This window comes from Centruroides vittatus, unplaced genomic scaffold (genome assembly GCF_030686945.1).
Source record: "Centruroides vittatus isolate TY-2023 unplaced genomic scaffold, ASM3068694v2 contig_879, whole genome shotgun sequence".
Classification (NCBI taxonomy): Eukaryota; Metazoa; Arthropoda; class Arachnida; order Scorpiones; family Buthidae; genus Centruroides; species Centruroides vittatus.
The window spans coordinates 799,747-826,935 of NW_027122571.1; the positions used below are offsets into that span (position 1 = coordinate 799,747).

At 29.2% G+C, this 27,189-nt stretch overlaps 1 protein-coding gene across 2 annotated transcripts in view; it reads left to right on the forward strand.

Moving 5' to 3' along the window:
- Positions 1-27,189, forward strand: part of ctrip (E3 ubiquitin-protein ligase ctrip) — a 181,710-nt gene that overhangs the window by 91,672 nt on the left and 62,849 nt on the right. For both annotated transcript variants that reach the window (XM_067279913.1, XM_067279914.1), the window contains exons 6-11: positions 6,943-7,136; positions 14,397-14,480; positions 20,258-20,353; positions 23,555-23,742; positions 23,811-23,906; positions 24,349-24,441. In XM_067279913.1, the coding sequence (XP_067136014.1) occupies positions 6,943-7,136; positions 14,397-14,480; positions 20,258-20,353; positions 23,555-23,742; positions 23,811-23,906; positions 24,349-24,441 (751 nt within the window). The remainder of the gene's footprint in view (positions 1-6,942; positions 7,137-14,396; positions 14,481-20,257; positions 20,354-23,554; positions 23,743-23,810; positions 23,907-24,348; positions 24,442-27,189) is intronic.

Below are 27,189 nucleotides of genomic sequence, written 5' to 3' on the forward strand. Positions count from 1 at the left end.
TTTGTCAATGAGAGTGAGGTCAGGTCTTGTGATGAATTGTTTTAAGTGATTATGGTTCTGTCATAGTATATCTTGTTTGTGTCATTTTCCAATACTATGTGTGGAGTATATTTGTAGTATGGTATCTAGGTGTTTAATAATCTATGTTTGTGTATTATATTTGCTCTTGGTGTATTATATTTGCTATTTGATTAGGGCTATGTAAATAGTCTATGATAAGAGCTTGCAACCAGAAGTTATGTTTTATTGTTTCTGGCAGAATGTGGCATTTTCTGCATGAGTCATTTGAGAGTGATGCATCCTTCAGGATGTGTTTTTTATAGTTTTTAGTGTTTATGACCTGATCTTGAATGACAAGCAAAAACCTCTCTCTCTCTCTCTCTTCAAACAGACAGCTTCTAGTCAACCAGTAGTTTGTTACAATTTTGTCAACATAGTTGTAAGCTGTCACAATCATGCCTGCCACAAAGTGCTTTTTGTGCCCATGACTGCTTAGTGGTGTCTGTTATTTTGTGTTGAGCTATGTCCAGTGTTCAGAGTGTAAGTTTAAAAGTGTATAGTTACTGTCTGTCAGAGATAGCTTTATGTAATCTTGATGTTTCTTGTTTTTTGTGGGGAAAAAACTCTGTGTCTGAATTTGTTTGTAGTGCAGGTCAACTATATTAGTCAGGCCATGGTCACCTTCTTTACAACAAAAAGTTAGTCTTTCTATAGATGATTTTGGATAATATGGTTTATGCTTAGTGTTATTCTAGTTTTCTTTTGGAGTTGCTCGAGATCTGTGTGTGTTTAGTGTATAACTCCAAAAGAATAAGTGAGTACAGGAACAACATATGTATTAATAGTTTTAAAAGTATGTTTTGCATTTGGGTGTGTTTTTAGTACCTCATGTAATAAGTTCTAGTATTTGAAGCATTAATCTTTGGTTTAGCTGTTCTGTAAGCTTGGCTTGTTGGAATCCTAAATATTTGGGAAACTTGTCCTCTTCCATGAATTAATTCAATAATATCTTCACTTCTGAGTATAAAGTCTCTCTTTTTCAGAACTTCTTTTTCAATGTGGAGTGTTTTGCATTTGTCTAGACCAAATTTCATTTGTATATCATTTGGGTGTGCCTGTGTGTAGTTTGTAAGAGATGAAGAAGCTGATTCTGTGTGGATGCATAAAGTTTGATATTCTATGTACTGTACATGAAGTGTGATAATGTGAACTTTGTTGTTTTGTTGTCTGATATTGTAACCATATTTTGTTTTGTTCAATGCATTTGATAAAGGGTTAAGTGAAAAGCAGAACCAAAGAGGACTCAAGGAGTCTCCTTTAAAAATTTTTTGTTTGACATGTATTTGATTTGTTTTTATGTGAATGTTATGGATGTTAAGATGTAATGTTGTTCTCCAGTGAAGCTTAGTAAAACCAAGGAAACTAAATAGTTGGGGATGAATTTTGTAATGTGAAGTGTGTGTGCAGAAGCCAGGTGTGTGATTGTGTGATCCTTGCACCAGGAACTGGCTAAACATTTAACACACATCAACAATCCACAAGACTTGCCAAATTTTCTCATGCAGGGCATCACCTATATAAAACCAAAAAATACCACTACCAAAGATCCTGCACAGTACAGACGATTACATGTCTTCCAACACTACAAGATTCTTAACTCTTGAATTGCAAACAAAATATAGGGGAGACTGGGACTAGTTGTCCCAAGGGGCATGTTGTCACAGTGCAAATATCACCTATACAATCAAAACTGAATGGTCACATCATTTAGGAGTGGGTTCATTTACCACTCACCTACGTCATTACAAAATTCAAATAATATCCATTGCATTGTTTTCCGTTAATTACCAGTTAAGATTTACAGCGAGTTGTGTAAATTTTGATGCATCATGTCTTGTACCGTTTGAAAACTTGCAATTAGAAAAAGGTGAGTAACAACTGTATTTCTTATTAGATGGGTCCTTAATGTATATGTACATTATGAGCAATTGAATTTTCTATTTTGAAATTAGAAACTACGAACCGATTAGTTAAGGAAGTTCATCTGGGGCAAATTGTTACACATTGAATGGGGCAACTTGTCACTAAGACTGACTCATCAGAAGAAAAAGAAAAGACCTGTTTGGTTTGTGGTGAGAGTTTGGTTTCACGAGCTATATACAGATGTAAATCCATGTTATGTTTGTCACAACTGTGACTCTGAAGACAGTTTGTAAAGATTTGAGTTACTTGTCTTTTGCAGAATAAATAATAGTAAATTAGTAATCTATTTTCTTTATAGAATTGGCACGAGTATATGTCATATTATGCATAATTTAACATAAGCAAAACAAACTCGTGAAATGTGAGAACTTAGACTACATGTACTCTGTGACGGGGTATGTTGTCACAGGGTAACACAGTTTCTAAAATAATAACTATGACAAAAAATTATTGAATGTTTATGTATTTATTTATTATAAACCAAATCAAAAGATATGTAGGTGTATGCATTTTCAAACCTAAATAAATTTATATTATAGACCCTAAAACTAGAAATGACTAAAAATTGTGACAACTAGCCCCGGTCTCCCCTACAATCATATTGATCAGTGGTTCCCAAAGTGGGCGCTACCGCCCCGCTGTGGGCAGTGAGTAAATCTAGGGGGCGCTGGAGGCAGGATACTGAATCAAAGGCAAAAGTTGGGGTCACTGACAGCCATTCCCTTTTCTCTGTTAAATGGTTAAGAGGAAACATTACATTTAATGGTTTCAAGGTGTTGAGAACAATGTACGGTAAGGGCACAAAGTGTGAGATTCATAGAAAAGTTTTCCTAAGAATATTTCCAATCCTTTCTCATATGAGAAAATGGGTTAGGGGTGTTGGGTATAACTTTATAGAACAAAGGGGGTAGTGGATCAAAAAAGTTTGGGAATCACTGATATTGATGAACACAACAATCTTACAGAACAACAGAAAAGCTGCCATAGAAATCACAAAGGTTGCAAAGAACTACTACTACTAGACTCTTATCTCACAAGTTCATAAGCAACACAAATACACATATGGCATACATTGATTACAGAAAAGCATTCAATTCATAGAATTTTATGTATTAGAAATTATGAATGTTGTCTATATCAGGTGTTGTGTGCTTTCTGCATTGTGCAATGAATGTCTTGTGCATTTATTTAAACACAATGCATACTAGACATTTTACATGTTTTTGCTCTTCTCTTTGATCCAGTCTGCATCAGCATTGTGCATGACACTAGTAGACCAAAGAGAAGAACAATAATTTTTGAGTTGTTATGCCACTGTATTGGGAATCAGTACTAGATTTGGTACTAATTTGCCTGTAGAAGAGTTTTTCATTGTCTGTGAATAATTTTTTGTTTCTGTACAAAGCCAATTTTGTATCGTTTGAGTCACCATACTTTGGCTGCAAGTTTTTGTTTGAGCGTATCAATGTATTTTGCAATGTGGACATTGTGTTGTTCATGCTTAGTGTATGTTTTAATTTTCTTGAAAATTTTTTTATTGTTTATTAAGTGTTATTTTTGTTATTAGCATATTGTACCAGTCTGTCTAGCTGCTGTCTAATATTGTTTGTGTTTCTCTTCCTCTTTGCCATGCAGGCTTCTGAAGGTTTTTTGATCTGTGTGCTATCTGTGGATGTAGTTTTAGTCCATGGTAGGTCACTTGTGACTGCACCAGCATAGACTAGTGTGTGTGGATGTTTGACAGTGTAGAAATAGAATGAGTGCACTCTAGTTGCATGTAAGTGTTCACATAATGTAGTGTTTTCCGTACTAGTTTAGAAGTGTTGAATTGGGAATGTGCGGCCATTGTTCAGGGTCAGTGTCTGTAAATTTAGTGAGGGCTTCTTGGAAAATAAGAGAGAACGTATTAAATCTGAATTTATTTCAGGCAATGAAGAAGTGTTGATATTATCATCATCAGTGAAAATAGTGCTGGTAGGAACAGTATTGTCAATGTATGTATCTTGATGGATAATGTGATTGTTGTTGATGTTGGGAGTATTGTTGGAGTATTTGTTCTTCAATTTGTTGTTTGATATGTTCCAGTGTTGTTTGTGGTGTAAGGTTGTTATGTATAATTATTATTTTTTGATCAACAATCTTTTGTACAGTGACTGTGAGATGAGAATTATGTCGTGAAAACAAATGATGTAACTGTTGTCTGTATGCTGCCATATCTGTTTCGAATTTAGTGATGGTAAAGTAAGTATGGATGATAAACTTGTTCATTTCTTGTGTCCATTTCATCTGTTGGCATGGTTTACCTGCCTTAGTGGTCTGTGGCTGGATTGCCTCAGAAACATCAATGTTGGGTTGGTTTTCTAAAAGTGGTGTGGGTGTTACAGTAACCATACTTGGACCAGTGCTGCTTTCACCATTGGTGACCAAGGGAGAGTGACAAATTTTGTCAAACACAAGTCTCTGTCTAACTCATGAGTGCAGACCTTGTTAACTCGGGCAATGTTTAAACCAGTATTACATTAGATCATGTTATCACCATAGTTAGGTCTCTACAGATGTGGGTTCAGTCACTTTTGACTTTATTTTCCCCCACAGACCTTACTGGCATGGGTGATCCTATGCTCCAGCTTGTATAGATCTGTGGTTCATCAGAATTACTGAGCTCTCTCACCATCTTGCTGAGGTGAGAGAGTATTAATAATAATCATCATCATTATTATCTCTGTTTAATTATGCACTCTTTTAGTTTGTACTGTTACAATTTAATAACAGGTTTTTATTGATAAAGATTCTTTAACAATTTGACTAATTATTTGTGAAAAACAGTAGTCAAGTTCAGAAAAATTTTAGCACAATCCTACTTTCTGAAAATAGTGAGGATTTTTTTTTTTGTCACAATTAAATGTAAATAAAATGTATTGAGTACAAATAGTTATACATTGATGTCATTTTAAAACAGCATGAAAGATTACTCTCTTGCTTTCTCATTAATAGTGATTTATACATAATTATGTCAAAAAGGAGTCACAAAGGCCTTTTCCTTCTATTACCATAAAATGAAATAACCATTAGTTGGCCTTACTGTATCAACTTGAATGCTATTTGTAATGCTTGTCTTTATCAAGTTTATTTTGTTATATCCGTGCTCGCATCCAATAGAAATATCAATGGAATATTAGTCATTTTGCATGTTTGAAAATTCAGTGTCCAGGAATGGAAAAAATTTCATTGTCCGGTAAGTCTGTATATTCCATAACTCAGCATTGTGTTGGTTCTGACAATGCCACGTTAACAGAATGTCTTTGTATTTACTTTCATCTTTTGATATTTCAGTATGGTAATGCAATAAAATACTCTTCAAGAGGTTATGTGCATATAGAATTATTTCTATTTAGCTTTTAATAATAATAAATAATAATAATAATAAACATATGCTACAGAAGGCTATACTACTTTGAACTGACTGTATTTTTTGTAAATATTTCTAGGCATTCCTGAGACCGAAATTGTTTAGGTGCTGAATTCAGTCATTAATAGCTGAGGGCCTGTGTTTGTGTTATACAAGTAACTCCTGATCATATCCATTTTTATACATACAGTATATATATAGGATCACGTCACAATTTTCCAATGATTTTCATGCTTAATTATAATGCATATAATTGCTGTACATCAATTTTGACAATTCTGGAAAATCCTATAACGTCTTCTCTGCATGTGACAAATTTCAAGATTATACTTATACATTGTTTAGTTTGAGATGTTTTGTTCATTTAACATTATCATTGACTGAGCTGTCATAGGGAAAACCTTCACAATTTGAGATAGCATGGGCTAGTGTGAAACAAGTTCAATTGGAATTAAATGATGGGAGACTTGAGATGTTTCTCAGAAGGATCAGAAAATGATTTCTCTGTGGTTTTGTAAAATAACCACAAAATAAACCAATGAAAGTATTTAAATTGTTGAAGGTAATAATGTCCAACTATCTTACCAGAAGCAAGGGTTCAAGGTTGCAGTGACTTGCAGACAGTACGTCATTACGTCACACTTAACTGATAACATCCATGTCATGATGACTCTTGCAGCAATCATTTTAAGATCTCTATGACATCAGGTCATCAAAAATCCTGTCAGAACAGGAAAATTGCCAGCTTACATAAGTGTGATTGTGTGACAAATACAAAGTATACACTATCACATGCCTAAGGTGGCAATCTTGTTCAGCAATATGAAGGACCCTGATAAATGGAAAAAATTCTTTGACTGAAATTATTACACAGTTATATGAATAGCATGTAGCATAAAGATATCGATTCCTGTTCAGCTCACACTATAATAACCAAAACTTTCACTTTACACTGGGGCTTTGCATGAGAATATCATGGAAGCACAGCTGAGGAAGTCAATTTGATGAAAAATGTCCACAAAAAAACTAGTAGGTACAAAAAAATACCACTATTACATTTGATTGCAGGTTAATAATAGAATTTCAAGTAATTTCCAAACAAAATTAATGGAAAAAGTTGTAAATTTAACATTTATATGAAGTTGTTTGTTGTTTTAAATGTTGCAATATTTATCATAATCAAACAGCTTAATTTTAAATTTGAATCCGAAAGCAACAAAATTTGAATTGTCAATAAGTTGTTGCTAAATATGCCACATTTGTTTTTTCAATGACAGATTGTTAAGCATTTGTTACACACACAATTTACGTACATACATACATACTGATATGAAATAAAATTTCTGTAAAGCTGACAATTCAGCTTCAATATTGGAGATTTTACTCTGAAAATTTATTACAGAATGCAAATACTGAAAATCCTTACTTTTCTAGATATTTCTGTGATAGTTTTAATTTTAAGTATTACTGATGATATCTATGGTTAAAAAATATATTTTTGTGTGTGTTTATTTTTAAACACTGTTTTTTAAAAGATTTATTTTCTTTAGTAGTCGGCGTTCCTCCCGAGTGACAAAGCTTCCAGCTCCAGGTTCTAGTGGGATAGCTGGAGGAACTAGCCGACAACCAGTTGCTACTAGAAGTGGGAGTGGAATGTCTGGAGTAGATACAGGTCAAGAAGGAACATCATCAACTTTCAGAGAAAATAATAGCACCCATGATGGAAATTCTAGTAGTACTCAAAGTAAGTTATAAATTTCATTAATTAGAAATACCTTCGCTTTAAATTTACTAAAATGTGTTTTATTAAAATCACATTTTTACTTACTTTTTATAAATTTACAAAGTTTATTTGTATCCGAAAGGAGAAAGTTGGTAATTTTTTTTTACAAGCTATATTCATGTACTGTACAAGGTGTGTCTGAAAAGTTCAGTGAATGGTCTCATAAAATAAAGGAAACAAGAGATACAAACAAAATACTTTCACTGGCATTCAAAGTAATCACCATTAGCAACAACACACATTTGACATTGGTTGTACAGCTGCTGAAAGCTGTGAGCAAACACTTTTTTCGGTATTGCATGAAGCACTGTTGTCACACATTGTTGGATCTGTGCAATGTTGGAAAAGCGTAGGTCTTTCAGGCGGGGAACAAGAAGAAATCTGCAGGTGCCAGATCTGGAGAATATGGAGTGTGTTGAAGAACTGTCACCTGGCGTGTAGCGAGGAAGTGCCGTAATGTTCACACGTTGCTCCATTTTGCAGTGACACTCCTTCTCACACAGTCAGTATGAGGAGTGTGCATTGCATTGTATGCTGCATGGACTTCTGTTTAACTGTTGTGATTTTGACACTAGGGGGCACTAGTTGGCAAGTCTCTCACTACATCTGCGTGAGCAAAACATCCTAACCAGCACGGTTATTCAACTATGGGACCATTCACCGAACTTTTCAGATGCACCTTGTATGTTAAAAATAATGCTAAAATTTCAAAAATTTAACTTTATTAATTTTTATGCATCACATACGATGCATAAATGTTTTAGCTTTATAAGCTAATAAAGGCAAAATAGATTCTGTAAAATTTAATGGAGCCTATAGAAATAAACTGACACGTTGTTTTCAATGTGAGTTTTTTGATATATGACATTTATCTGTAATAAGACTAAAATTTCAGTTTTCAGTTAATCTTTATAATTTAAATTGTTGAAAAAATTATAACAAAGGCTGAGATTTATGAATTTTAGATGGCAGTGTGCTGCTCTAAAGCATAAGCAGGATTGAGGCTTTTATCATGGGGTCTCAGACATGAACACAGTTGTCATCAGTACCCAAACTGGATTTGTCACTATAGATGATTCAGTTCCATTTCATTGTGGTCCAATCCTGCCAAGAGCCACACCACTCCAAATGGAGGCAACGGTTGGTGGTGTCTATGGTAGCACATGTAATAACTGCTGCAATACCAATTGTTCGTCACCCAAGTGTCTCGAAATGGTACAGACAACCATAGGGACCTGTAATGATGGTGCCACCTGTGTCCAGATGGTGGAAAACAATACAGTTGGCTGTGTGCATGCTTGTCAGAGGACCAGCAGTTTTCTCAGGCTAATGGTCTGTTGAGAGTGTTCTGAGCCTGGGCACTGTGTGTGCAAGCTCTTCTTTATTCACTGGTTTCAACACCATTTCATGGTGTTCTCAGAATGGCCTAGGTGGTGGCTATTTGGTGAGATGATCCTCTCCCCCTCAAACTTAATTGTTTGTATGTGCCTTTGTGTCACAATTGAAGACCACATAATCTGGTGATACAGCATACCTCTGCAGTAAGTAAACTATAGACAGGATGCCTTTGAAGGGGTTTTTAATAGATCAAGGGGTATGCACTTTAATGCCCTCTGTTGGCATTATTCAATGAACCATAATTCTATTTAGTTGTTCGGAAAGTAATCACATTTTTTTCATGGGGGAAAAACAATTTTCTTATAATATATCAATATTTTATTGAATTATATGATGACCATTTTGGTCCAAAACCTGTTGCCATCTTTCTGGTGGTAGCATGATTCTACATTCATAAGTTTAGTTTTTTATGTAAGCAAAGATCAAATTTAAGTGATTTTTGACATTCTTGTTTGAAGTAAATGTTTTATTGTTTAAAAAATTTTGTAAGGTCAGAACAAGTGATAATCAGAGGGTGCCAAATCTGGCAAGTATGGTGTGTGTAATAGCACATCCCATTTAAGCTGTAACAGTTTCTGACAAGTTACTAAACTTGTGAGGTCTGGCATTATCATGGTAAAATACTACATTTTTTCTGTTGATCAATTCTAGCCTTTTCTGTTTGATGGTATCACTCAATTTATCCAGTTGACAGCAGTACATTTTCGAATCAATTGTGGAATTGTCTGATAGAAGCTCAAAAAAAATTTTTTTAAAATTCCACCAAAAACAGAGCATCACTTTTTTTAATGATGAATATCAGCCTTCGAAATGCTTTGAGCCAGCTCATCTCTTCTTCTCCATTATCGTTTGCATTTGACATTGTTATAAACAATCAATTTTTTGTCACCAGTTAGGATTTGTTTCAAAAAATGGATTATTTTCTTGACGTTTGAGAAGGAAATCACAGACATCAATACAACAGAGCAAATCTCTTTAATTAATAACATGTGGAATCCATATGTCGAGCTTTGAAACAAAACCCAAGTAGTTAAAGTGATCCTAAACAGTTTAATTTGACAAATTTAATCTCTTAGCTATTTCTCATTGTTATTCAGTCTCATTCTGTCAACATGTCTTTTCCATACATGTCACACAATTTTTGTTTGTTTTTTTTTTGCTTGAACAGCATTTTTACCTTTACAGAATAAAATAGCAAAATATGCCAAAAATGTTTTTGATTTTCCATATTTGATGGGACACCAAAAAAAACCAATTGCAAAAATCAAACAATTTTTTACAAATAAGCTTTGAAATATCAGCTGTCAAAATATATAATGACAATATGATTTAGAATGAAATTGGCAGGTAAAAATACAACTAATCCATCTGGTGGTAAAAAATGAAATTACTTTCCAAACAACCCAATATAATTCTAATAATTTCCATATTTGCTTGAGACTTACCTGCATGCCAAGTTTTACAGTGATACAACAACTCATTCTTGGTGTGTTTATTTTTATGGCAATATGTGAAATAAAACAATGAGTGTGTGTGTGTTACAGTAAAAACCCGTTTTTAGCGAAAACGCGTTTTAACTAGTTGAAACTAATTTTTACTGGATGTCATTGTTATAACCCGTTTTGTTTAGTTAAAACTAGAATTTACTGCTGTACATGTTTTGATTTTAGATAAAACTAAAATCAAACATTAACTTTTTAACTTTTAACATTAGTTAAAACTAATTCTAGCTACATAAATATGTTTGGGGGAAATAAATAAAGTGATGATTTGGGATTAAAACATTTGTATTATTTAATACGATATTTATTGAAAATATTAGTCACACATCTGTGTTATTAAATTAACATTAATTAATCCTTTGTCCCTGAAGGCACCGATCGATCGGTACCCTGGCTTTTTAAGCAAAACTTCGATTCATCGTCACTTTGGTAAATATCGATTTTTGTAAAATTTATTAACAACAGATATAATCTCCTTCGATATGAAGTGAATAAAGTATAATAATTCATTATATTAGTTGATAGCAGTATAAAATTTTGATTTCAAACAAATGTTTGATATAATGTGCGATAATTTCACGACGAATAAACATACATGCATAAGTGTTATATCGAATTGTACAAAACAATATTCTACGTCTTTCTGGCTCTGTGCCAGCAAACAACTATATAACTAGACAATGTTAATTTTCACAAAATGTTACAAATTATCAAGTTTGTGTGTCAGTTCTGATATTATTTTTTTTTCTTATAAATTTTTCTAATAAAATGCATTGAAAAATATCGTATTTAAAACTAAAGATATTAATAAATGTAAGTGATTTTTTTTTCATATAGATATATTGATAATTTGATTTTTGGTGAACTTTTAAAGTAATATTGCCTGACTGACCTATATTGCCCTGGGAGGGATTGCAAAATAAACATAAACAAGATGTCAGGGGAAAAGGGTTAAAGCGATACGAAATTCATCATACACTATAGGAACATGTTAGCTGAATGACCTTGGTCGAAACAATTTTTACTAAGCCATTTTGTTAAAACCAGTTTTGTCTAGTTAAAACTAGTTTTAACTCAAATTCATTTTTGACTAGCAGTAAATTCTAGTTATGACATCCAGTAAAAACTAGTTTCAACTAGTTAAAATGCATTTTTACTGTAACATATATATATTCCTCTTAGACACCACATGGGCAAAATGCAAATACTTTGGTGAACAGCTTTGGTAAACATCTCCAGCTTTTATTTATGCCATTCCTTGATTGCTTAATATCCTGACCCCATTCAACATTGCAGATATGATTATTTTATAGATGTAGTCTTTCAGTCTTTGTAGTATGTATCAATTACACAGTACATCCCTTTAACAATTTGTGTAGATCTACTCATTATTTAGTCATCAATTTGTCCATTCACTTGGACTATTGATAGAAAATATTTTAAATTTTTTAATTTGTGTTAGCTGTTGCTCTTTTAGTTTCACTAAGACAACTTCAGTTTACATAATCTCCATATTTTCCATTTGAAATATACATATTTATTTCAATTTGGCTAATTTGTAAATAAAAATGAAAGTGCATGACTTGTCTTGTGGGATATTTACTAATTTGAGCAGACTGGCTTAGAATATAATTTTTTTAATTGTTTGCACTTTGTTGGTGATTATTAATAGTTACTAAGTGATTACAATGGCCTCATTTATTATTTTAAATGTAGATAGGATAATTTAGATTAAAGTAATTGAATCTAAAAGAGACTATTTAGAATGAGATTTTGGATCAGACTTTTATCCAGTAAGTACTGAAATGGATACATAGCTGCACTTTTTAAAAATGATGATTGCTTGTGATTCAGCCACTTTGTCCCTTGTGGCATCATTGGTGAATTATGTATACTTAGGCTTACCAGACATCCCGTTTTGATTGGGATTGTCATTTTGTTCCGGTTATTTGGTAAAATTTTTAAAATTGCTGAATATACAAGAAGTAAAAATAGTGCAGCCTCCAGTAAAATGGCGATTTGGCAATTACCCCTCTGTTACACTCACTGTTGCCAATCTAAATACTTCGTATCTAGATCTAAGTACTTTTGATGTTTTCCCCAAAATTTATAGCATATGGCCTAATGAATTTAGATGTTTTATTTTTTTCACAGAATTTATAATACCATGTAGACATCCAGTAAAAACATGTTTCAACTATATATTCCTCTTAGACACCACATGGGCAAAATGCAAATACTTTGGTGAACAGCTTTGGTAAACATCTCCAGCTTTTATTTATGCCATTCCTTGATTGCTTCAACTAGATTTTCTGAGATCCAGATATTTTTATTTTTTTTCATTTTTTTTCATTTTTTTTCATTTTTTTTAAGATATTCTGTTTCAATTAGCGTTGTCAATACTGATACTTACACTGACTACGTCATTGCTGCGCATGTCATGTCTTAGTCGAGTTCAAATTGCTGGTCGGCATTTGTGATTATTTCGTACTGTACATTAAATTCATTTAATCTCTAAAATGCCAAAAAAAAAAAACCATGTTTTTACTGATGATTGGGAAAAAAGGCTCTGATCATATTGACCAAGTGAAATATGAACTGTGCTTTTCAGAATTTTCAGTAACTTATGGTGGGAATTCAAACATTAAAAATCACTTGAAATGTGCAAAACATAAGGCAAGCAATAGGAACATCCTCAAATGTATTGTCATATTTTAAATGTACCAATTTAAGTGACAAAGAACTTTTAAAAAAGTTCACACTAGTGATAAATATTAATAACTTAACATAGATACAGTACTTATCCTAGTAGGCTTAATTTTCTTTTGCGAGTTTTTCTCAAAATTGTCCCGGTTTGAGAAAAATATATTATGGTAAGTCTATATATACTGTAATAAGTAGTTTGCATTAAAAGATAGTCACAATAAGCATTTACTGCCCTGATAAAAATTTTTAAAAAAGATCTAATGAAAGGTCTTGTGGGGACAATTCGTTTCCTTTAGGCATTCTAATGTTAAGGGTTGAAATCCCACTTGGATAACAACACTATGCTTTCTATCAAAAGTGGAAGCATTGTGTTCTTTAATTATTGAAAGTTTATTTTCTAAGATGTGAAAGTGTGTCTGTTTTAGAAACTTGAATGGGAGATTAGATTATCTTAAGTTAAAATTGGTTTATCTCATAATACTTCAGATTTTTTTTTTATCTGAGGCCCATTTCATATAGGTTGTAAAAGTTGACTTTGTAAAAACTGATTCTGGTTTATGGCTTTTGTTAATACATGTAAATGTGAAGTCTATATAATAATCTCTATCCTGTTTGAATAATTTTACCTAAATATATATATATATATATATTTAGCCTTGGTCTTTATCCTGTATGATATCTATCAGAACATAAACTAATTACTGTAGGTATATTTTAACTATTAAACTAAAGCTTTTATCTTTAATAATTAGGTTTTAAAACTGAAATCAGCTCCTTAACTAAGACTTCACAATGCTTGTTTAAACTTGTATTTATAGTTGATTTAGAAATGCCTGTATGTGAATGAATTTTTTTGATTTTATTGTAGTATTAACTCAGTCTGAAATAATAATAATAATAATTTTTTTATTCAATAACATTACAAAAAAATATATTCAATTTAAACTCAAACTTAGCAGTTTTAGTTTGTTGCTATAAGGGTGCTATGATTTTTGAACTTTCATTTTGAATTTTAATGATAAGATTAGTTTATTCATGTACAGTACATATTTATATACATATGCATTAGGCACAGAACATTATTTAATATCAGAATTAACATTTTGAATATTTTAAGATATTTTTTTTTATTCATAGTTTTTATATGTATATCTGTTAGGAAATAGTATATTTTTTTAAAGATGAATTTTTTCTTTTGTTTCTAGAGATGTCAGTTATTAAAAAAAAATTAATATACCACATGTTTTATAACATGCAGTGTTTTTTAAACATCGGTTTAGAATGATTTAGTTAGAAATTTGATGTTAGATATCATTTATTGATTTATAATTATTTGAGTGTCAGATAATTCAGTCTTTGCTTTTATTTATTGTCCATTTTTGGTGATCTTAATAGAATTTGTTTGAAATATAAATTAAGAATATTTGCCTTGTTGTCTTACAATGCACTAATAAAAAGTATAACAGAGACTATTAAAACTTTTGTTAACATTTTAAATTTAATCATTTCAATAATAAGATAAAGCTAAAAATAAATATTACAAATTTTATAGTAATATATAGTTAAAATGTTTTGGAATGTTTTGATAACAAATTAAAGCATGTGTTTATTATAGTTGGTAGTAGTATGAATGCTTCTTCCAACATGGCAGCAATAGCAGACAGTGAATCTGATGATAATGAAATGGGAAGATTACAAGGTATTTGTCACTTCAATATTTTATATATTTTTTTTGTATATATTAAAATATCAAGTCATTGATTTAATATTACCATTTACAAGTAAGAATACAGGAAGCAAATATTAAATTTGGTATGAAATTATAGTTATAAGAATGTGACTTAATCATAAAATTTATTAATTAACATAATTTTGTGGATAATCTTTAGCAGAGTATAATGCACACTTACATAATTAGTAAGCAATTTTGATTTTTCCAGTTTTCCTGAAAATAAATTTATAGACTCAGACAATTTATAGTTTATTTCAAAGCTATTAGGTTCATTTTCAGGAACTACTCAATGAATTAAAGAAATGTATTTAAATTTTCTTAGACCGTGCTGATTTAACAGATTTTATATATACTTTTTATGTACCACTTGAATTTATTTATTATAGTTTCAACATATATTATATAATAATTAGTCTTAATAGTCCTTACTTATAATTAATATACCTTAATTAAGGCCTGGATATTCTAGTCTTAATAGTAAACACTCAATTTTGTGTTTACACAGTAGATACATTCTCAAACATCTGATCAAAAACAATGTAAAAAAAATATTGTTTGTTTAGAAAAATGGAAGATTGGTTTCAGACAGGTCTGAAATCAATAAAATATGATAAACCAATTAACATAATAAAATGTGTTTTAAATGGAATATTTTAATTGCAGTTAATAAATCGAAGAAAGGACAGTTGTGACCTATCAGTAAAATATAATAAATTTATATTATTTATATAAATTTCATTTAAATTGTTTGATTAAACATTACAATACTTTTAACTTTTAATACTATATCACATAAGAAAACTATTCAGTATTGAAAGAAAATTGGAACAAATTCAATCATCAAACTTGAATTAAAATTTTTTTTTCTGACTGCCATAATTGTGGGATAAAGTTGGAATGAAAGATCAATTGTCACTACACATGTTGAAATAAGTTGTAAAAAAAATCTTAGTTTGTGTGTTACAGCCTTAAATGCAAATTCTAAATTTTTTTTAAATCGAGACCAATTTTCTAGAAAAGAAAGTAAATTTTTTAATTAAAATTTTTATTTGATTTTCAAAAATGCAAATTTATTGAAATATTAAATCAAAACAAATTATGTTAAAAGTGAATTGAATACTTTTTGGACCATGTTAAATCAAAATGAAAAAAAAAAAATTCTTGTAAAAATTATATTAAGGATCATTTAATATTAAATTAGCCTTAATGTAGCTTGATAAATAATTCAGAAAATTGGCAATTCAGTAAATAAATTTATTTGCCCAAAAATCCTAAATATCTAACACTTTTTTACCTGTATTGTAATTTGTTTTATTTAAATGCAGAATTCAGTCTGTTTTGAAAATACAGAATTATATTTTCTTAAAATTCATGTAGCATTAATCTTAGGAAGAGAATAGAATAGTATTTGAGAAATGGTACCTCTTAATTTATAGACTTTTTTATAATATATATATTTTTTAAAAACTAATTCTCAAATGGCACATCATAGCATACTTGTGTGCTGCAAGAGATGGCTAAGTACAGTCAAACCTGTTTTTATGCGCTCTTTTTATGTGCGATTTTTTTAATGCGAATTTTTAATTTGTGCGGTATAGTTGGCGACTAGTCTCGTGCGATTCGTCATGTCTTACGTTGACTTATTATAGCTAAATAAACTTATTATAGCATAAATGCACTTATTATAGTAATATTATTGCATGAATATGCGAAAAATGAAATAATTTACTTTTTAAGTCAACAAAACACCACCTGGACAAAAATATGTAAAACAGACGATAGACCAGACGATGCAGTCAAGTGCTGACATCTGTTGTCAATAAATTCTATTTCGTACGGTTTTGAGTTATTTTCTATGTGAGACTTTTTTTATGCGGTCCCTGTTGACCGCATAAAAAAAATATTTTTTAATTGTGTTGCGAAAACTATTATTTACAGCCATTTGTGAAGTTTCGTGAGATTTTTTTTATGCGTTTTTTTTTTTTTAATGCGGTCCCTATCCCCCGCATAAAAACAGGTTTGACTGTATATCACAAATATTATTAGAATAACATAGGCTTTAATTTTGTACACAAAGTATGCCAGAAAAACTTTACATTTTTTTTACAGTGTTTATTAACCAAAAAATGTTTCAGAATTACTGTTTTTACATCATAAATAAATGGGGTAGACTAACAGAACACTTTTAGGAATTAAATTTATTAACTGTCTCAGTTATTGAAAACAGATAACATATATATTAATTTACTTTCAGTGCAATAAATTTAAACTGATTTAATTTTATGTTAATCTGTAAATATTTACTGTATATTTGTACTGTCTTGTAAGGTAATAGAATACAAGAATGAATAGTTAAGATAAAATACAGTATCAGGTTAAGTAAAATAAAATCTAAAGTTTAAAACAAAACTTAATTTTTATTGAGATTTTATTTTTTATAAAGCATTATCCATATATCAGGAACTTTGGGAATGGAAGAGTTGCTAGATTTTAATAAAGATATCTATAACGACTCCCAAATGAACAAGGTTATGCAATGTAAACATCTCTTGAATAGAAGTGTGGGACCCATAGTTATGTAAAATTATTTTCTAATATGTTTTTCTCAAGGTTGGTGGCAGGGTGTGTATTGCTTCTGTGTAGGATATATGATAGGTGTTTACAAACTGTGTTTCTAATTATATAAAGCATTTAAAATCATATTTCTTAAAGGAGTACAATTTTAATGCTGTATGTAATTAGAAATAACTGTTTTGGTCATTCTGTAATTTTCATATCTAGTCCTGTTGTTTTCTTAATTAACATTACATTCTCAAACTATGTAACAACTGAAAATGAAAATGTATGTTTTAATAAATAAGTTCTGATTTTCAGGGAGAAAAATTTGTTTTTGATGTTTGAATTACCATTTTAAGCTAATGATTTTATCCATACATAATAGTATATTTTGCACAAATCAAATATATCATAGTTGTTCAGAAAAATGTTCTTTCAAGTAAATTAATGGTTATCATAATTTGTAGAATATATACTATGCAATAAAGTATAAATCAGTTAAATATGGTTATTTTTTGGTTTGTTGTGAACATTTTCAAACATGATTTAGTTTGTATAAATTAATTTAGCTCAGTTCTTAAAAACCTATTTTAATATTTGTTGAAATGATATGCTAATATCATCTGTCTCTGGTTCAAATTTCAAAATTTATAACTATACCTTGAAAAAAATTAAATATTTTGTGTTTAAATTTTTTATAATAAATAACATAAATTCAAACATTAGATTGCTACAAACTTTGGAAAAGAATGAAAACTTTAAATACAAACAATTTTATAAAGGCATATTTATTTAAAATAATATATATTAATAAACAAATTTATTAATATTTAATATATATTAATATATATATATATATATATGTGTGTGTGTGTGATCATCAGGATTTAATAAAAATTAATTTAAGATTTTTTTTTAATGTCTGCATTTTTTATTTACTTTTGGAAAGAATCAGAGGGATAATGTACATTTTTGTTAAATTAAAAAACTTTTTACAGCTAGGGAGAGATTCTTCACTTAATAAAATTTATTACTCTTTTAATTGACTTGAATTCAGACAACATATGTAAATACCAAATGAAATATTTTTTATCAGCAGAAAAATAAGTAACAAACTGACTGTAAAATATTTTTAAAAAAGTTAACATACACAGTGCGGCAATTATATTCCGGGACTGGATCTATAAAAATGAAACAAAACAATTTTATTCAAATCTTTTTATTAAATTATTCAAAATACTCTCCTCCTGCTTCAATACACTTTTTACAGCGATTCAGTAGTGATTCAAATGCCTGCTCAAGCTCAATTTTCGGTATTGCCTCTAATATGCACGTAGACACTCTTTGGATGGTTTCAATATCATTAAAAATGTGTCCTTTCAACTTCCTTTTCATTTTTGGAAATAAAGAGAAGTCACATGGTGCTAAATCGGGGGAATACGGCGAATGATTCAACACACAGACTTGATTTCGTGCCAAAAATTGACGAACAATCAATGATGTGTGACTCGGTGCATTATTGTGTAACAAACACTAGTCATCAGAATTGCGATATTCTGGTCAAATTCGACGAATTCTTTCCATTAATCGTTGTAAAACTCCCAAGTAGAAAGCAGCAGTAACTGTTTGACCCTGTGGGACGAACTCACGGTGGATGATGCCTTTGCTATCGAAGAAAACAATGAACATCATCTTGATTTTTAATGGAACTTTTCATGTTTTCTTGGCTTGAGGTGATGATTTTGACTTCCATTCGGCACTTTGAGGTTTTGTTTGTGGGTCATATTGAAACACCAGGTCTTGTCACCAGTAACAATTGATTTGAGGAAGGTTGAGCTGTTATTTGCTGCTCGTACAATTTCTCTGGAATGTTCCCCATCATTCTCAGTGTCGCATTGCAATCGTTGGATACAAATTCTTGCACTTTTTGAATCGAATCTGCTGTTCGAATTGTTATTGGCCTTCCCACACGTTTGTCGTCCTCCAGTGATTGTCTGCCTTCCAAAAATCACTTGTGCCACTCAAAAGTCTTTGACCGTGATAAACACTCACTTCCATACACTTTTTGCATCATTTTGAATGTTTCTGTGGCACTTGTGCCAAGTTTACTGTGAAATTTAATAACAGCACGTTGTTCCATTATTGTTTTCCGACCTGTAACAAAATAAACTGATAAACAAAATATCAAAAACAATGATAAATGTCAACCGATTTAAATAAAAGTTTTAGGTTATGTTCATATATGTCCAAACTTCATATGACATAAAATTTAAACAGATGTCGCTACTGGTTGCTGAGATATAGCTTCAGTCCCGGAATTTAATTGCTGCACTGTGTATATAAACTTGTATTGGTCATACTTTCAATTTTTGAAAACTCAAAAAGCTTGAGTTTTGTTCAAATTATTTAATATTGTGTTGAAACCTTTAACCTGACATATGACAGCTCCAAGTTATTACAATATGTTTTTGGAAAATTTATAACCACATCTTTCTATTCAACTATAAAAAAGTGATCAGCTGAGCTGCTTTTTTTCAACACCTATGACCTTAAAACAATCTACAATAATTTGACTAGTATGATATGGCTGCCTTGTAATTAGAAAAACAATGCAAATATCTCCTGTTCTAATATATACTTATTAATAGGCAGTTCTGTGAAGCTGAAAAGCAAAGGAATTAGTCTGACACACAAAATGTGACTTGAATTTTATATTAATGCAGAAGTCTGATATGTAAAATTTTCTTTACATAAGCTGAAGTTCTTAAAAGTACAATAAATTAAATGAGATTGTTTAAAAAATTTATTATATTCTTTTTGAAAAATATCAAACAGATTTAATCTAATTTTTATATAATTAGATGAATAATCATTTTTGATTTTAATTCTGAAAAATCATTGCTTTGTTGATTACATTTATTAAATTTTTTTTATTGAGCATATGTAGAAGAGAATCTTTTTCTATATTTTTCTAACAGAACATTTATTAAATGAAATTTGAATGTCAACAGAACAATAATTTTGATTTTATAATTAGTAGCAATTAAGAGCTTATTAATCATTGATCATAACAGTGAAAAACTCCAATAATTCTTAGTTTCACATGCATTTGGAATTTCTTAAATACCTGTAATACTGGATTAATAATTTTATTAGCTTTTTAATATTTATTCATTTTATAATTTTAGCATTACTGGAAGCAAGAGGTCTTCCACCACATTTGTTTGGAGCTTTGGGTCCAAGAGTGCAACATCTGTTACATAGATCTATTGGAAATAGTGCAAGTAAGTTAAATTAATGTAGTTCATAGCCTTTTAAAAAATTGATTTGGTTAATTTATACACTTCAAAATGCATATTGAAAATTCTATTTATAAATAATAGGAATGCATTGGTTATAAGTTTATAAAATCTTTACAATAATTGGCTTGCTTTGTTTTTTTATATGATGCAATACATGTGCTAGTACACTTTTGATGCTGAAGGATATTTACTATTTTAAAAAGTACAATTGATAAACTTCATGCTGTTGACATCTGAGTATAGTTGTTTTCTATATCACTAGGATAAAATATTATAAACAATGCTATTGATTCTTTAATTATAATTTATAAACTGTATTTAAATTTGTAAATGCAGAATTTGGAAAAACAAGTGCTGCTGAATTTGTCTATTTCTCGCTGTTTCATTTTTGGCGTTGTTCTTATTTTCATATTAATCTCATATTTACATAAATAAATTTTTATTAATATATTAAAATAGTATACACAATGATGATTCAATGATATGTTTTGCCTCAAATAAATTTTTTATAATGGTGCTTTATGCATAATTTTTTATGTAACCAAGAATTTCAGTGTTTGTCTGTAAATCAACTTTATAGTTTTTCTATAGATACATATATATTAAAAAATCTTATCTGATTTCTATAAAAGTTTGAATTACAAATTTATGTTAAAACTTTGAAACTTTTTTTTTTTAAATTGATTTTAAATAATTTAAAAATTGAAAATTGTTTTAAGTATTGTTAATTTTTTTTTTCTCATTCAGTTATCAAGTATCTTTGAAGGCAATCAAATCATATTAAATAAGTTTACCAGTAAAATCTAGAGTAACTCTTTAAACATGATTAGCCAAAATCACATTAATCTATTTGAGACAAAATTAGTAAAAGGAAAAGTTGTTTGACTGGTTTTGATATGCAAATTCCCCTTGTATTCTGAGGGGTAAAACAATTTTGTTCAGGTACATAAAGATTTTCAGAGCTTGGAGTTAATATCAGATGAAATTTAATTTTTCTGTTTAGACTGTAGATCTCAGGTGTCTTGAAATGCACAAATTATCATGTGGAAATATTAATAATTTTAAATTTACCTTTTATTATGAAATAATAAAATATTAAAATTCCATTCTGTTTCACATTAATTTATTGATTACAGTCAAGTTACATTAATATGAATTACTAGGAGAACAGTAGTTAGTTTGCTTTATCAAAAATTCATATTAATGAATTTCAGGGTCAAGATTGTATAATTTAGGAAGCAAAGATTTAATAGATAATCAAAATCTCTAATGTCTTGAATTAATTTGCTAAATAAAGTTCATATATGATGTCATGGGTGGATAAGAAATTATATTTAATATACCAAGGGTGGTTATTAAAGACCATGAATGCACTTAACTTTCATCTTTGAATGAAGATATGAAGTTCCAACTAGAGTACTCCTGAAACATTAAAAAAATAGTAAATTAACAAAATGAAAATATTCCAATGCTTTCAAGCTCTCTTGTGTTTATCTTCTCAAACTCAAACAAAAAAAAGATAGTGAACATATTTTTTTTCCACTTGATTTCTTGATAAGCACTAGAGCTGAAAATAAAAATCCTTAGAACACTATCCAATTTTGTTACATTTTTCTTTTCCTGTGTTAATTTACTGTTTCCATATTTTATTTAAAACACTTTTTACCCCTGCTTCACTACATTATCAAAGGCAAAAGACCATGACTTTTTTACTGTATCTGTGGTCATTCAAGAATTAGTGAAAATGAATCAGATTAATTGGTTAAACTAATCTAAATCTGTGCATTTAGTCAAACCTATAGGAATTTTAACTGTTCAAGCAGAATAGCATACTTCAGACAAGTAACAAAGTATGCTGTATCAAACAAACCACAAGTTTTTTAAAAATATTTTTAGTTAAGTATTGTAAACAGTTTACATTGGTTACATTTATGCAGTTAAGAGATAGCTGTTGGATCCATCACATTCACTCACTAACTATGATGATAATCTATTTCTGACATATTACTGGATCATGCCATCTATAAGAATTTCTGAATGATAGCCAATTCTTGAGGATATTACAGCAGAATTTAAGTCACATTTTCTTTCATTCACAGTGTTAATTATATTTCATATTACAATAGTATTTATTGAAGATAGGTTGTTCTTAAATTCATGATTTAGTTTACTGCACAATTAACTTGTTTTAGTAAGTACTAAAACAAAGTAATTATTAAAGTATCTGTTTGTTTAGCTTACAATATGCTTCTATTAAAATTTAACCACCATCAATCAACCGAGATCTAAATTAAAGAAATATATTGTGCTAAGTATAAAATAATTAAATATTATAATTTATTAAAATATCAAAAAAATTGTTCACATAAGATTCAAAAAATCAAGTTAACCATGCATACTGAGTATTATTTTCACGTTATAAATTTAATCTCAAACTCTCTCTTCCTTTTTTAACTTACCTTATTAAATCTTACCAATAAGATTTATTAATGTATACTGTATTTTATGGACTATAAGACGCACATTTTTCTTTGAAAAATTGCCTCCAAAATTCAGGTGCATCTTATAGTCCATAGCATCTTATAGGTATTTTTTTTTAAATTTCTTAAAAATTAAGGTGCGTCTTATAGTCCATAAAATATGGTAACTAATATTAGCACTCATTTTCCTGAAATATATACACTGTAACATTTGGAGATAGGAAACAATGCATTAATAAGAATGTTAGCTTAACCAATATAATAAGAATGTTAATGTTTAGCTTAAACAATAATGTTCTAGGGTAATTATTTAAGTGGTTAGAATCAAATAAAACAATGCATTGTTGTTAAGGAAACCTAAAGTTGTTACTAATCGCAGCATTAGAGAGCATTTTCTGGTCAAATAGTGAAATTATGTTGTACAATAATTTTGATGTGAGGAATTACTGTGAAAAAAAGTTAACATGGTAACATTTTTTAAATGATAATTGAGTAAAATGCAAAATTGCTTGCTTTTAATTAATGTCTTTCCCATATTTGAATATTTATATTTGTATAAATTAATATTTAAGAAATGCTACGATCCAAAATTGGAATAAGAAACATTAAATTAAATTATCAATCAACACTGTAATTTTTACCTAGAATCATTGAATGAGTATTGAAATAGTCTAACTAATTATTATGGAAATTTATTTTACAGGTAGCAGAGCTCATCAGTTGCTTCAAGGTTTGCAAGCATTAGGAGATGAAGGACAACAATTACAAGCAGTAATGGAAATGTGCCAGTTATTAGTTATGGGCAATGAAGATACTTTAGCTGGTTTTCCTGTGAAACAAGTTGTTCCTGTTTTGATAAATCTCTTGTCAATGGAACATAATTTTGATATGGTAAAATTTTAAGATTTTTTTCAAGAAATTTTTATAATTTACACTAAATATTTATTAAATTTAATTAGATGAACCATGCATGTCGTGCTTTAACATACATGATGGAAGCTTTACCAAGATCTTCAGCAGTTGTTGTTGAAGCAATACCAGTCTTCCTTGAAAAGGTAATAAATTTTTATTTTTAATATATTTTTGTTGTTAAGGTAGAGAATATTAATGAAAATTTTATTTTATGAAATATTTCTAATAAGTGCACTAATGATAAAAAGTAATTGTTTTTTTTTATTACAATAGTGAAAAAATTTTAATAAAAGTTTCCTTTTGAATGTAATTTTTAAATTCAGTATATTTTAATAAATGATGAATCGTCATATTTTTATCAATATTTTAAATAATTTTTTAAAGTAAATTTTTAATTTTTTTGTTCATATATATTTCAAAACTATAATATCAGAATATTCAAAATCAGAAATAGAAGTATCAAAAGTTATAATATTTTAAAATTAAATATAATATACTAATGATTTTTATAGTTAAATTAAAAATTTGTATGTATCAAAACATTTGTTATCAATATTTTTTGAGTTGTTTTTATATAAATTTTAGCTTCAAGTTATTCAATGTATGGATGTTGCTGAACAATCACTTACAGCTTTGGAGATGTTATCAAGAAGACATAGCAAAGCCATTTTACATGCCGTAAGAACTATTAAGATTTAATATTAACAGTAACATTAAATCAAAATTTTATATTTTATGATAAATTGAAATAGTTTTTGGTGTCTTGGTTGAACTCCCATTGTTACTTTTGTCGTCTTTTTTTTTTTTTTTTTTTTTTTTTTTACTTTAATATTGACTGCTCTGTTTCAAATGCTCCATCCAAAGATAAGTATATAGGTATATTAACACAAATTAATTTAACAATGATATACCTCTATTAATAAATGTTAAAAGTAAATAGTGATCATCATTATAAACAACAGTGAGTTGAAGTTGTCCTCACTTTGACTATATTTTGAATAGACATTGTGCTTAGTTTTGCAATAATTTTTTTTAATCTATCATTGGCTGTCCATATTTAACTGTAAAAAGGATCAGTTAATCACATTGTCCATAGATATCAGTTGTAGTTGACCTATTTGAACAATTGTATGGGAATAAAATAATTGTAATAATAGTATTTGTGAATATTGATAAGTTATTCATAAGTATTATTTATCATTTATTTATTTATTTCTTATATTATTAAGGAGTCAAACTATAGAATTATGAAATTTTAAAATATGAGTTGGTTATTTTTTAAATTAATTTTTCTCATATTTAACTTTTATGTGAGATGGGGAAAAATTGCCTTTTCAGAAACTAGTAAAGAAAAAGTTCATCTAGTTAACATTAAAAAGTTAATCTAGAAATTCATTTTTGTGTTTGTAGAAAATATATGAATAGCTTTTAATATTGGAGAGAGAAGCATTTGATAATTGGATAAAATATGTGTATTTTTAAAACAACAAACTATGTAATAATCAATGAAAAAGTTAAGTATATTTGAAACAAACTTCTTACCATAATTTCTTTTAATTAAACTTTAAGTGTGCAGTGTATGGTGTAATCGTGCCACTTAAGATACATATATCAACTCACAAACCCAATTTATAGTTAAAGCCAACTGACAATTAATTACATTGCCAAATTATAGTCTGATAATTTGGCAGTTGTTTGGCATTATATATATGATATATCATCTGTATTAAATTCCTTTTACATTGCAGTGTTAATTGTATTTGTTTTTGTTATAGTTATATATTTTTATTTCATGATTTATTTATGCCTGCAGTCTGGTTTCATTTTTTGTGATGGGAAAAGTTGTGATGATTTTCAATTAAGTATTTTATATAGAAATGAGATTTAGAAATCAGTATGTGTTATATAACAAATAACACAAAAATTTACACCACCTTCTCAATTTCCAGCATTTGAAATTTAAAAAAAAAGTTTTTATTATTAGTAAAAACAATTATAGTATAGCTCTAGCACAATATGTAAGCAAAACAAGGAGCATCTCCACAATAAGCAGAAGTAAAGCTTTTAAAATGCACATTTGATAACCATAAACTAAGACCCATGTAAGCATTTGAAATATTTGCTGCAGCACTTAAAGGAAGCTGCATTAACAATAAAGAATCTATATCCATATTTAAAGCATGGCAATCAATATTAAATAACCCCTTAAAAATAGTGGCAACCAATAATACACATAATAATATAAATTTACATTTTGCCAAATAAGTTTAATTTTTTTTTTTCACTTACATTATTTGAAGCATTTTAATATTTTTGTTTGTAATTATTCATTTCATTTGTTAAAACTATATTAATATTTATGTAAATATAGTATATATTAATTCAAAAACAATTACATCAAAGAAAAACTGTGTTATTCCAAACTTCGAACCTGCTGTAGACATTTGATAGAGAATCTGTTTAACCTGATGCAGACCTCTGAATCTGGTCAAAAATGCTTGTTTTTTAAACAGTGAATGCTAGAAATTGAGAGAAAGGTGTAAATTTTTGTGTTTATAGGATAGTTCCAGCTGTAGGATTTAATAAATATAACAAAGAATGTGTATATTAATTGAAAGAGGGTTTTAGTTTGCCTGAGTTAGTTTGAGTAAATGGCCAGGACTAGAAATACAGTTCAGATATCAAATTAAAGCTCTTATCCTGTAGATCAAGGATGGGCAACCTTTTTCTATGTAAGGGCCACATACAAAAGAAAATAGAAAAAAAGGTGGTAAATCACAATTATTTATTCATATATAATCATAAATTAGCATAGGTATACTTAATTTAGCTTCTGGAACTGATGTAAACGTAATATATTGGAAATATTTGATTAAATATTAGTCACTGCTAGTTTTAAATTAGTTTTAATGTGTCTGTTAATTGGTTTCTTATTTTAATTTTTACTAAATTTGTTGCGGGAAAAACTATTCGCATACAAAAGTTTTAGAAAATAACGTTTGAATTTTTGCTGCATACTTCCTTAAGCTGGAAAATTTGTATATTCATATTTTATGCGAGGCAGGCAGCAAAAAGTAATCATGCAGGCTGCAGATTGCCCATCCCCTCTGTAGATGATATAGCTGAAGAGAGATTTAGAAGGTACAATGGTTCAGGCATAGTGGAATGACAAAGGTACAATATTAAGTTTATGGGATAAACATGTCAGGGCCCCACCTTGTTAACTTCAGTTTGAGCAATTTTTGCATTTTTTGTCAGTTCATTATTATAAATACAGAGGTCAGTAAATGTACATTTTAGTTACTAAGACCATTTTTTTCCTTTTTCCTCACTTGATGTCAACAATCCCCCAGTCCTTCAATAGCCTGAACAAAGCTGGGCACATGCAGCAAGTTATTTTAAATCAGTAGCATTGGATTAAATTAA